The 14,251-nt window shown below is 33.7% G+C and overlaps 1 protein-coding gene across 3 annotated transcripts in view; it reads left to right on the top strand.

Annotated features, from left to right (window-relative positions):
- LOC136031499 (palmitoyltransferase Hip14-like) overlaps window positions 1-14,251 on the top strand; it is a 106,400-nt gene that overhangs the window by 56,302 nt on the left and 35,847 nt on the right. For all 3 annotated transcript variants that reach the window (XM_065711157.1, XM_065711156.1, XM_065711155.1), the window contains 3 exons: window positions 3,220-3,419; window positions 7,976-8,185; window positions 9,418-9,580. In XM_065711157.1, the coding sequence (XP_065567229.1) occupies window positions 7,992-8,185; window positions 9,418-9,580 (357 nt within the window). In that variant the 5' untranslated portion in view covers window positions 3,220-3,419; window positions 7,976-7,991. The remainder of the gene's footprint in view (window positions 1-3,219; window positions 3,420-7,975; window positions 8,186-9,417; window positions 9,581-14,251) is intronic.

The following is a 14,251-nucleotide window of genomic DNA, read 5'->3' as shown; positions in this document are numbered from 1 at the left end:
ATCATTCCACCAATTCTTGGGTCTTTTGGAGCCATTGTAAAAATGTACCCTAGTCATTGGAATTGCCAATTTAGCTGACTCCAGCAGGATTGATCTTAAATTAGACTCAATGGCATTAATATCAGAATTAGGAGAAACAAAGGAAAAATCTACTTCATTTAATATCTCACGAAAAAGGGACCAATTACCTTTGGAGTTGATAAATGTAGGGACGTAGGGTTTGGGAGTGTAGCATAAATCTTGAAATGATGTAAGAATTGCACAATGATCAGATTGAAGAGACGACACTTTTACCATCTGAACTAAATTATAATATGAAGAAGGACCTAGAAGCAAATCTATAGTTGAGAAAGAATTCGAAGAAATATTATATCTGGTCTTAAAGTCAAATGGAGTGAAAATCAAGGTGTCAGGAAGATTGGACAATATGTACTCTATTCCTCTTCCTGCTTTGTTGCTACCAGCTGATTGTTCCCAGAGAGGACTATGGGCATTAAAATCACCAAAAATAAAGGTATTATTACCTGATAATTCTGTTTCCAAGATACTTTGGATGTCCTTACTACCACATGGATTATAAAAGGATTTTATGGCAAGATGGTTACCATTGGCTAAGGTAATTAATATACCTACAACATCTATTTCATCCCTGTAGATAGTTAAGGGTTGAGGGGAGTGTTGGATTGAAACATGAACAAAAATTGCCACACCCCCTCCCTTTCTGTTAGTTGATCTATCTTTCCTGTAGCACTTGTACCCAGGCATTTTGATTTTCTTGTACTGATGAAGATTAGTCTCTTGTAGACAAATAATTCCAATTCTATTATCATTTGCACATTGGATAAGATCAGTAGGTTTATTTGAATTTAAAGAGACGCAATTCCATTGTAGTATCTGGAGCTTAGTTAACATAGGAAGGGTTGAATAGATGACATGCATGATATTTTGAGAGAATGGATGATAATTCTGTTCCTATTTTGTTGAAAATAGAATTGGAAAAGTAGTGTTCTGCAATTTCTTTTGTTATACCGGCTTTTTTATCTTTAGCCATATTTGATTGTAATATTAGGTCCACTGATGCAACATATTTAATTAAATTAGTAATATGAGGTCCAACTCTATCTTGCATAGTGATGGCTTGAGTAGAAATACTAGGAAAAGCAGCCACTCTTTCAGACCAAGATTTAGGATTAGTTTTAGATTGTTGAGGGATGGACTAGTTTCAGTCATCTTGGGTTGCTCCTTAGCCAACAGAGGGTAAGAAGTCTGAGTAGGAGGTATGGGTGCCTGATTTGGGTTGTTCTTGTGGACCTGTAGCCAGGGTTTTTAAGGAAGGGCTAAATTCCCTTCCTTGGCCTCATTAACTCTTGGACCTGATGGTACTTTGGACAGCTTGGCCAGCTCCATTGCAGCTATCGGGAAAGGGACATTTTCTTGAAGAGCAATCTTTAAAACTTTAGCTCGTTGAACATATTTAGGACATGAATTGTGATCTGTTGATCACACCATCACAGTTTGTACATTTAGGCATTTCAGTGCATCTACTTTCTGTAGACAAGGAGTGATTACCAAGGCAATTAGGGCACCCTGGTTCAGAAGAAGAACAATACTTAGATGAGTGACCAAGCTTAAAACATTTTGAGCATTGAAGAGGTTTTTCTTGGTATATTTTATGAGCTTTTTGCTGACCAAAAAGGAATACCGAGTCAAATTGGGAACTAGCAGGTAAGATAAAGAGGAAACTCTTACTGCTTGTTGTTCCCTTAGAATCTAGCCTGCCCATACGATGAACATCCAGAACCTCCAGCATTTCCCCCTTATTGTTTATAAGACCATCTTTCAAGTCATCATTTGACAGTTCCAATGGTTTGTTGTACAGTACTATTTTCTGAGAATTTTTCAGGGTTGGTTTCCACCATTCAGGTGTAACAGGGATATTGCCAATTTTATGTAGGCTAATTGCTTTGCAGGCTTCATTTCTGTCTAGAAACATAACCGTTAGTGAACCATCTCTGTTCACATTCACAGTGAGCTGCATCTAAAAGTTTTGAAAAGATTCATTCTAATATTAGTAATATTTTTGATAGAGAAAGATTTATCTTTTACTGTTGGAGTAAAGGGGATAATGGGTTTGTCCTTTATCTCCACTGCTGGAACTGAGTTTGAGAGTCCCATTATTTCAGGAGGACTCATAGAAGGCTTTTTTTGTTTCTGTTTTCTGCCCACTGTCTGAAAATCCTCATTTAGCAGGTTGTCAGTTTCAGAGATTGGTGACTCAGAGACAGTAATCATGGTTTCATTCAGGCTATCATCATTGGATACTGGAGATACAACAATAGGAATACCCGCTTCTGATAACCAATTAGATGCTTGGCCCCCTTCCCTGAGGGGTCTAGAAGAGCTTCTAGCCCTGAGGGGGCTAGAAGCCTTTGTTTTCAAGTAGATTATTTGAATAATGCTGGGAAGTAAGTGGCTAGAATTACAACTTCTGCCCTTTTTTTTAATTAGTGACTTTAAACACCCTTCAATACCAACTTTGATGGAAATTAAACATCATATGTGATACATGCACTTACAATATATCTATTTAAGACAGTTGTCTGGTCATTTAAAACCAATACCTAAATTTTCATAGAATTATCTAGACCAATCACCAGTTAAAAGAGACACCACATGTCTGCATTTGTAGGGGGGGGAGTGTATTCATGTTTTTTGGATCTTAACACTATTCTGATTGATTTTTTTCTGTTCTGATTGAATTTTTAATTCAATGTCATGCAGGGACATAAAGGGCAGGTGTCTGATCTCCAATCATTTTCAGCCTTAAGAAGGCCACTAGACCTTTTTATTTGCAAAAGGATAAAGACTCCCCCTACTTCTTTTGATTAGCTGTTCTATATGATCAGCTTGGAAAATATAATTGGCAATATATGGAAGACCCCATCATTACTAAGTTCATGGTATTGTAGTGAGTATTATGAAAGTGAAGCATGTCAATGTTGAAAATTTTTGAAAAAATAAAAAATCACGCTCTTTTTTAAAATAGTTTTTAAAAACCATAGTTATTCATAACTCATAATGACCAATAAACATAATTAGTGTATGTCATTATTACTTCTTCAGTGTACCAATAGGCCTATCAAACTAAAGGCCTGTTTTATCTGCATGATATCAATGTATTAATTTGGTATTATTTGCTGCTTTTTTGTGTTGTTTTAGTGTGGAGTCCTTGAAAGATGCAAACAGCTTGTGGAGGCAGGTTATAATGTAAACAAAAGAGATGCAGAAAATCTTACTTTACTTCACTGGGCATCACTTAACAACAGAAAAGAAATTGTGAATTACTACATATCCCAGAATGCAGTAGTTGATGCTGTTGGTGGAGTTGTGAGCTCTACCCCTTTGCATTGGGCAATCAAGTAAGTTACTTCACTGGGCATCAGTTAATAATAGAATAGAAATTGTGAAATTCTACATATCAGAATGCAGTAGTTGATGCTGTTGGGGGAGATTTGAGCTCCTCAACTTCTTATAGGTTCACATATCTCAAACATTAGGAAGAGAATGGAAGGTTTTCTAGATTGATTAAAATGTTAAATATTGGCAAAATTAGGTTTTAGGATTGCCAAAGTTTGTAGAAGATCCAATCCCCTCTTGGGTCATAACCTGGACTATTCTGCCATATGAAGCATAAAAAGAATTTCTTGGTTTTCCCTGCAAAAGGCATCAAGGAAGATTTCAGAAGTAGAGATTATTGATCAGTAGACCTAAACTAATTACTTCTGTAATTCTGCTCCCAATAGAAAGTGACTGAAACAGTGTGAGCTAAGTAAAACTTAATTTGGATATGCTTTTTAATCTGGTGTATAATCTGTATTTATCTTTGGTAATAAAATTGTAGGAATTGTTTTATGAACCAGATTTCAGTATGGAATTAGAATGAGGATAACCTGCCAGGCTATTAATTTGATTCTGAGGCTTTATTTAAATAATATAAATAATTTTCATTCTAGTCTTAATTTCTAAAGTTGTTAATCTTAATCTAAGTTTCTTGTTGTCCTATTTCTAGTTTCTTAATTTCTCGAATCATAGTTTCCTAATTCTAATATTAATTTCGTAGTGTCTAGCTTCTTAAATTTGAATTTCTTAATTCTTATATAAACATCTGCATTTCTATTCATAGAATTCTTCAGTTTGCATAAGACGTAGAAATGGGTGACAAAATATGTTTTGTGGATATTTTAATTATTTTTACAAATATCATTTTTCTCTTTTAAGAAAACCCATAAAAAAACCGATACTTTGTTTTATTTATAATCTTAATTTCCTAGTTAAATGAGCTACTCTTCCTCAGTTGGTCGTGTTCTAATTACCTCCTAAGAGCTGGATCTTCAAAAAGAGTTAGAATCAACTGGGGGGCATTCTTTAAGAAATGTTAGCCACTTTCATTGATATTATAATTACTGTAAAGAAAATCAGGCATCTTGCTTGAATCCAAACACAGGTTATACAGAAGTTCAGGAAATTAGGGTCAAATTGGAAACTGTCTAAATGTTATTTCATTGAATAGAAATGATTTATCTGTTATTATTATAAGTATTCTCAGTTTTATTTATCTCCTTTGCTTGGGCAACTCATCAATAAAGATCAAAGATCATGGAAGAGTTTCTACACTGTACTCAAAGGGAGATGCATCAAATACCATTACTAAAAAAAGTATTTATATCTGTAGGACCGATCAAATTTTTAAGAAATCTTGCAAGAGCATAGGGAGGTTTAGAAAAAGCCTTGAAGTTGGCCGGCAACCCTGATTTGTTTTGGATTGTTTTCATGGAAAGCCTTTTTTGTCAGTTTTAGCTGAAATTCTGTGAGGCTCTCAAGGAAGTTCAAAGGCTTCCTGAAGCCCCTTAAATTTGACTTTATTGATGTTTTGTTTTCAGGAAACTTGGTTTTGTAGTTTTTTGAAAACCTGTGCAAAATATTGCATACCTTAACTTTTTTTCTAATCATCCTCTGCAATCTAGTGGATTGTTCTCTTAATTTACATTGGCTATTTAACTTGACTGTAATTGGGGGATACAGCTATACAACAGCATAGGGAGTTGACAAATTGCTATATATTTCACATATTGCTTCTTATTATTTCGTGGGAATTCTCAATTTTAGCTGAAAATTTTTGAGGCTTTTGAGTAAGTTAAAAGGATTGCTAGGGCTCCTTTAATTTGGTTTTATTGATTTTTTTCTCTTTTTTTCTAATCTTCAAGTTTGAAATTCGGTCTAATAGTTTATGAAAGCCCATACAAAATAATGCATACCTTAACCTTTTTTTTCTAATAATCCTCTATGAGCTCTTGGATCATTCTCTATATTTACAGTTATTGTTTAACTTGGCAGTGATTAGTAGATCATTTGCAACTGCATAGGGAGTTTATAGAAATTGCTAAATATTGCATCCTGGAAAATTTGCATCAACTTGAACAAAAAGATGCATCTTCTGATTCAATTGTCTGCTGTTTTCAGAAGTAACCTCATTATAATAAACCTACTTTAACTCAGGAAGAACAAAGCAAAAGTGTTAAATTTGACTAGGAATCCTGAATCTGAACTAGGCATCCTGAATATTAGGAATTGTTTGAATGAATACCCCTCTTTTTTGGTTTTGGCATAACTCTCTTGGAGTAAAGGTGCTACTGTTCTTTACAATTAGATCACTAAGATATTTGTCTTACCTGTAAACTGGAACTCAATTTATAGTTTACAGAAAACCTAAGCATATATATATATATATATATATATATATATATATATATATATATATATATATATATATATATATATATATATATATATATATGTATATATATATACATATATATATATATGTATATATATATATATATATATATATATATATATATATATATATATATATATATATATATATATATATAAAAATATATACATATATATGTATATATATATATATATATATATATATATATATATATATATATATATATATATATATATATATATATATATATATATATATATATATATATATTATATATATATATATATATATATATATATATATATATATATATATATATATATATATATATATATATATATATATATATATATATATAGTATAACTCTTTTTGGTTTTATTTTTGGTTTTGGCATAACTCTCTTGGAGTAAAGGTACTACTGTTCTTTACAATTAGATCACTAAGATATTTGTCTTACCTGTAAACTGGAACTCAATTTATAATTTACAGAAAACCTAAGCATATATATATATATATATATATATATATATATATATATATATATATATATATATATATATATATAAAGAGAGAGAGAGAGAGAGAGAGAGATGTAATAGATTCTTCACTTTAAGCTCAATTGTCCTTCCTAAATTAAAAAATAAGGTATTGCCACAGCCTTAGTTGATTTTGTCCTTAAATATCTTCTTAGAGCCATATGTTCACAGATAGTTAGATTTTATAAAAGACATTCTTTTTAGAATATGTAGCCATTTACTATTATTAAAATGTACCCTATTTTCTCTCTGGGAAAATAAAATCTTAGAAAAATGTAAAATCATCATGTATAGCTGTTTCCAAAAAAACTAGAATATAGCTTGTTTTTCTTATTTCCCAGAATTTAGTACAATTTTAAGAAAAATTGTCTGCTAAATTATTCATCTTTTTTTCCCAAGAGTAACCTCAGGATTATAAATCTCCTTGACTCAGGTGAAGCTAAGACCTCAGTCACCCATCAAGGAGGGGTATATAAAATTGATTTAATAATTTGCCAATGTCTTTGAATGAAGGAATCTAATGATAGAAATGTGTCTTCTTTGAGGATAGAAAGTGATACAATGCTTTAAGGGGTATACAGAGATGTTCCACATAACTCTGTACCATCTAATGATCTACTATCTCTAAACAGTTTTGCTAAGTAGATCAACATAATATATAAATTCGTTAAGGAAGTTTGATCTGAATTTTCTCATTTCATTTTTACTATTATTTTTTCATCATGAAACTGGCTTTACCTTGTCAAAAGTATTTTCTGTAAGCAAGGTAAACAATGCAACTAAAACTCGTCCAGTATTGTCGTTATATTGTCAGCCTATTGTACACGATTATGCTGCTGCAAGATTTAGGCTTTCTGAGTCCATGCAAGATTTAGACTTTCTCTCATGAATTGAGCTCATAATTTTTAGTACCAGTTGCTATTGACTGATATTCTCTGTTGGTCAAGTTTAAAATCTTTAACTGTAAGTGGATTTGACTGCTTTTAATAGCCTCAACATCTATGTGACTGAACTAAATGTTTGAACTAAAACGGAGGGTGGACCAAAACAGAACATTTATACAACGATTAACCATGACCTAATGGCTTCTATGATATACTGAAATGTAAATTATCTCGGCTAACATGTCAATCAAGGCGGGTGACAGCACAGGGAGTGCCAAAGCTGTCAGATCAATCAAATGATAATTCCTTTGAACTGATTTTCAGTATTTTTTGAGCAGGTAGGCTGAAATACTTTTAAGGACTCACGTTTCCTGAACTCAAACTAGAAAACTCTGCACTGATTTATGAAAAAAAAAAATTCACACTTCCTGATGATTTAAGTCACATCGAAACTGAATATCACTATATCAGGCCCAAATTGAAAGAAATTAAATGATTTTTCTCAGATATCTGGGAAATTCAGTGTCGGTTTTTAGTTTTCTTTCTTTTTCAAATCTGTTGTCCAAGTTCTACAAGTTATATCAACGCCGCCAACATAAATCTGAATAGTCTGGCCACAGACACGTTTATAATGAACAAGATAGGGTAATTCTTTTTAGTATCGATGGGCCATAAGCATAATGCCTTTTGTTGTCTTTGATACATATCAGTGCTATTTTCATACAAAGAAATAAGACATTTTAAATGATACTTTTTTCAGACAAGGATTGTTGCAAATGGTTGTCCTATTGATGAAGCACGGAGCAGATCCTCAAATCCGAGATGGAGAAGGATATTCAGGAATTCATCTTGCTGCTCAATATGGACACACGTCTATTATTGCCTACCTTGTGGCCAAAGGGGTCCCTCCTGATGCACCTGATAAAAACAAAATGACTGCACTTATGTGGGCTGTTGGATTAGTTGATGGGTAACATGTTTACTCCTGTTTGATTAGTAGTGAAGTTATCTTATTGCAGCACATCCAGTTTAATGTCTAAACACTTGTCAATTATTTTAGGCACAAGATACTATATGATTTTATTTAATTTTTTTTAATTATGCTATAATTTAAGAGGGTAGTAGTGATTCTTTTTTTCTTTTTTTTTTATTTGAGCAAGAAATTGCTGTTGTATTTTCTCAATTGAGATAGTCAAAAATATGATACTTAAAAAATCATCTATTATAATTTATTTTAATTTACCATCCATGGTAGAAATAAGTCATACCAATAAAAAAGTATAGATTTCTCTTCATTTTCCTAAAATTAACTAAAAAGCTAGAAATATTGTTCTAGTGCAGGGGGTGTCCAATCTTTCTAGTGCAGGTCCTGTTTGATAATCATGCCATAATTTAGGAGGGTAGTAGTGAAATTATTTTATTAGTTATTTTGTGCTTGTCATGTAAAAGCATTAAAACTCTAGTCTTAAAAATAGTACAATAAGGCTCCTGGTGCTGATGATTTGGTAAATAATTTTTTTTTTTAACAAGGTGGTTGTGAAGTTAGAGATAAATTACTTAAGATTGTGAATATGATTTAAACAAAAGGGAAGTTCATAGAGATGTTAAGAAAACCCTAATTAATTCTTTCTATTAGACAGGGGACAAGAGCGAGTGTTGTAATTACAGATTCATTAGCTTAGTTTCTGTAGGAAGCAAATTGCTTTTTTTGAAGAAAATTACTTGTTGTTTTAAAAGTTTTTTTCCCTTAAATTTGTGAGATTTAAAACAAATAACAGAAATTAATGTCTGGATATGGCATTTTCAAATACAAAACCCAAAAATCTGTGATGAATCTGTCCCCGCCTTCAGCTCTTATGAATTCTATAACATATTGAACTCCTTTTATTTTTTTTCTTAAATGTCTAGTTTTTAATAAGATACCATTAATTTCAGAAAGAAAGTATAAGTTGACAGATAAAATTCCAATTGATTCGTCCCTTCAATCTCAGCTGAACTTAAAGAAAGGAATATAAAAGATTATCTTTTGTCCTGTGATAGTGGAATACTTTACGAACCCTGCATTCCGTTGGAGGCTAATGTTTTTGTAACGTGAAGTGAATTAAGCAAAATATTTGAATGTTGTATTTTTGAACAGAAACAAAAGCGATTTTTTTTTGTAAACTAGACATAGCGACTAGAATTTGCATTCTATTGTTTTAGGGTGGATCCATGTCGGCTATTATTGTCATGTGGTGCGTCGCCATCTATCCAAGATAAGCTTTATGGAAACACTGCTATTCATTGGGCTATAATTGCTGGCAATAAAACAGCTATACATTTAATGATAAACTATAATCCAAATATGGACATTCCCAACTACCAGGTATGGCCAGCTTCCAAGTTTAAGTTTTGGTATTTGTTTTAATTTTTAGAGGCTGAAAAAGACTCTTACCCATTGGTATTTTTAGCTCCTTCATAGGTTGTAAGATTTGACATGTTTGAACCAATGATAATGCCCGATTTATTTTTTTAATGGTAGGGGGTGGGCTTAATCAATATCCCTTTCTTGGAAAGCCTAAAGTTGCTCTTTGCCCCCCTTAAAAAAAAGCTTTCACATTTTAAACTTTTATTTCTAGAAAATGCTTTGTCAATGGTAGACACAATTAAATTCTACAGTACCCCAATAGGTTTTCACCGAAATTTAGTTTCTATTATATCTGAATAAGTCGCTTAAACAAATCAGTATTTAGATTAGATGGAATATATTTCCCAATTAGATGGTTTCAGATGAACTCGTATTGTTTTTCGAGAATTATATAACTGTTGTTTCAGTCAGTTACGTGCTTCGCATGATTAGAACAAGCTGAAGGCCTAAATCTAAGTCTTGTGCTGCATTATGTGGTGCCAGAAACAATAAAAGTACCGTACAGGCCGCTAGCCCCTTAAACAGTTTAATAACTATATTTTATTTTCCTATTTAGCATTTTCTAAGAGGAATAAATTGATAGTTTTCGTTCAATAGTCCTTTCAGACATGGCCATGGATATATTTATTGACTCACTTGCTATAGGACTAAGAAGCACTAAAACTAAGCTCTAAGCAACCAAGCCAATAAGGCTTTGGTCACTTGTTTGCATGTGAGTCCAAGCAAATTTAGTTCCCCGTTTTGCATAAAAGTCCAGTGGACTTTGCCGTCATGATTCAACCCAAAATCTCGATCATCCCTTAGTTCTATGACTATCTACCTTAGTTCTGACCTAGGATGGATGGATGATAGACTCTCTATCAACAAGGGAAATGATAACATTTGTATACAATCTGAAAAAAGGCTTATGCCAGACTTGTCTCTCAATCAGACTATATGTCATGGCTTTTTCTGCAATTAGCCATGGCAACTTGATTTTAATTAAAAATTTTGACGAGAAATTGTTATTATTTGAATTAAAATCGAGTTGCCATGGCCCAGTCGGAGAAAAGCCAAGACAGATAGACTGGGTGAGAGGGGAAATCTGACATAAGCTTTTTTTTAGGATTGTATAAAAATAATGTCATTTCACTTGTTGATAGATGCTCTATCATCCATCCAAGGTACATATAAATTACACAAACACGAAATTCAATTACCGGACAAGTTTTCTGTGCCCCCCCCCCGAAAAAATCCTCTTGCTTAGGTAAACTGGTTCCAGTCTGCTCTGTCTTTTGGTGAGTGTGTTTGGGGGAGGACACATCTGTGTTTCGAGCTTCTTAGAATGTATTGTCCAAATTTGATAATAAGATTTTGGTGGCGGTGGTGAGTATCTAAAGTCAAAATAAGTGTAGATGATAATAAGCTTACCTAAGCTATGGATGTCAGGTCTTGATTTTGTTTAAACGATAATTTTGACAGGACGTGTTCCAGTCATCATTAGGATCAAATTCATATCTCTGGCCAGAAAATAAAATCACTAAATAAGGTGAAATTAAAATCGCTGAAAAACACTAATAATGAGCCGAACTTGTAATTATTGTTGTGACATGGCCAGAATTTTGGTAGAGACGTCTGTAGCAGCAATCCTAGTAGATATCAAGAGGATTGGGGCTATAGGAGGGAAGGGCCTGAGTTTTTGGCCTATGGGTAAGGGGTTCCCAAATTTTCTTTAATGCTGAATTCACCGCTGTCTTTATTGATGCTGGTTTGTTTTTAGTAACCTCCAGAGCTTCCCTGATTTTCTGCTTTAAGAAGTGTGGAACAATAGCAATAAGATGGGCGTGGTCAAACTTAATGGAGTGAGAGGGGTTTTCACAAATATGTAAGCTTTGTTTTTTTGTTTTTTTTTTTAATGCAGGCATCAATGGAATCAGCATGTTCTTTTAATCGGTGATGTAGAGATCTCATGGAACGACCTATATAGGTATCAATTAAAAAAAAAAAAACTTCCACAAGATCAGTTTTTCAAAGACAAGTAAAGGACTCCATTAAACCAAAAATGAGCAAAAAAAAATCAAATAATCAACCAAGGGTAAAACTACCACAAATCAGCATCGATAAATAAATGAAACTCAAAACGAAAAGAAATTACAATAAATAACCGAGTCAAGCTCAGAACGAGCAGAAATTAACATGCGTAGGGTTCAAAACGCCTATGCCATCTCAAGGCCAGAACATGATTTGCACTTTACTGAAAAAATACAAATGAATGTGCATTGTCAGTTTAATACACATATGCTGATATCTATTCCTTAATATTTTAATAATATTTGATTTATTAAAGTTATAAAAGTGAAAATATCTAATTTTTTTTCAGTAAAGTGCTAAATATGTTCTTGCCTTGGGAAGGTATAGGGGTTTTGATCGGAAGGCATAGGTAGTTTCGGTTGTAGTAGAAGTAGTTGCAGTGGTGGTGTTTTATTTGTGGTAGTAGTAGTAGCAGTATTATCAGAGGTAGTAGCATGTGCATAATGCCTTTTGTCAGTTGAACATGGCTTTCTTAATACCCCGGACGTTTCACCTTGACACGTTAAGCTTTTCCAAAAATATTGTTGATATGCACTTTTGAAGCCCTTTTCTCCTTAATACTCTAAGCCTTAAAAGTTGTTGCAATCGAAGTAGTAGTTGGAGTTGTTTTGTAGCTGTAGTTGTATAAGTAAAAGTAGCAGTGGTATCAGTATTGGTAGTGATATGCATATATTACCTTTTTGTCAGTTGATCTTCCCCTTTAAGTATTCTCCGGAAGTTTCAACTTAATATCTAAATCAATAACTGAGATATGCCCTTTTGACAATCTGCATACGCTTAGTGTGTTTTGATTTAGTTCGAATTCCCCTCAATATTCTGTCAACTTTTCACCTTCATACGTGTAGCCTTAATTCAACTAGTATCATAGTTGGTAGTAGTAGTAACAGTAGTAGCAGCAGCATTAATAGCAGTAGTAGCAGGTTCATTTTACCTTTTGGTCAACTGAGCATCCCACTCATGATGCCCCTGAAGTTTCCTCTTGATATGATAAGCCTTTCTAAAAATATTGGTGATACGCCCGTATGAGCAATCTGTATAGACATTGTATGTTTTGAGTTAGTTCAACCTTCCGCTTAACGTTTCCTCATTTATTTTTTTCAGAATCCTCAGCCTTATGATTTCTCGCTACAGAACTAGTAGTTGTAGGGATAGCAGTGGTTGTAGCAATAGTAGGCCTACTTGTGGTAGCAGTAGAAGTTGTAGAAGGAGTAGCGTGCAAACATTGCTTTTTTGGTCAATTGAACATCTCCCTTAAAATTTTCTGAAAATTCCAAATTAATATACTCAGTCATTCCTGAGTTACCCCCTTTTGGTAACCTACATACACGTAATGTGTTATGATTTAGTTCAACACTCCCCTCAACATTCCTTCAAAGACTCATCCTAATGTCCTACGTATTTTGTGAGAGTGGAAGTCAAACATGCATACCTTTACATACATTCCTTAAAAACCTTATATGCCCCCAGGGCGTACCTTAAAGCCCTTGCCCCAGGGGTCTAGGGGGTTATGCCAAACCTGGAGGCATTGTTGTATGTTCTTTGGACTATTTTAAACAAAAATGCTATCGCATAATTTCAGTCAGATGCATTTGGTAAAAAGAGGGGTAGTCGGGGAGAGGGGGCTAGGTGACTTCCATCATATTGAATTTTAAAAGGGCACTAGAACTTCCAATTTAAACCAAATGGGCCAGCCACCTCTAAAGTTTATACAACCATCCCTTCCATGAGAACCTTAAATTCGCCAGGGGAATAACTTACAACCCTCGCCCTCAGGCTCTGGTGGTTTGTATCAACCCTAAAAGCCTAGTTCTATGATCATTGGACAATTTTGAATAATAGGACTGTCTCAAAATTTCTATTGGATGCATCGCAGAAAGCACGACGTCTTTGTGTGTGTGCGTGGGTGGGGGCTGCGCTCTGATCACTTTGACTTTTAAAAAGGGTACTAGAACTTCTTATTTCCAATCCAATGAGTCCCCTCCAAAGCATATACGACCACGAAGGATGTTGATATATACGATATACTTGGGTGTTGGAGCCACGAATACATCCGTATTGACAAGGTTCTAATTGGGACTCTATGTCATTTAACAGTTGCCTTGAAATGAATGTTTCTGTAACTTCCGTCTTGCATGGGGTTGGTGAAATCGGTCTTAAATCATCACATGGCTTAGGACATGGTTTATTAGGTATTACTTAATGAATGACTTTTTCCAAGACTTTGGAAATTTATGGAAAGTCATGCACAGATAAATGATACTCGTTAGAGGAGTCGCTATGAAATAAGCATATTTGCAAAGAAGTTGCACAGGGATTTCACCAGGAAACGACAAGCTGCTGGGTTTTAATTTGAGTATTCGTACTCGAGTACTCGAATACTCAATTCGAATTGAGTTTTTGAAGTTGATTCGAAACTTGATAAGACTCTACTGGCGTTACACTGTCTAGATTTTTTATGTTCTTCATTCGTAAAGCTCGGGAATGTGGTGCATATGCCAGCGAAACAATTGTTCACCTCTGACGCTAACAAATAAGATTTGTTGTTTGTCAGATTCCGTA

This window comes from Artemia franciscana, chromosome 9 (assembly GCF_032884065.1).
Source record: "Artemia franciscana chromosome 9, ASM3288406v1, whole genome shotgun sequence".
Lineage (NCBI taxonomy): Eukaryota > Metazoa > Arthropoda > Branchiopoda > Anostraca > Artemiidae > Artemia > Artemia franciscana.
Note: the sequence above shows the minus strand (reverse complement) of the source record. Positions and strands in the feature narration are given on the sequence as shown.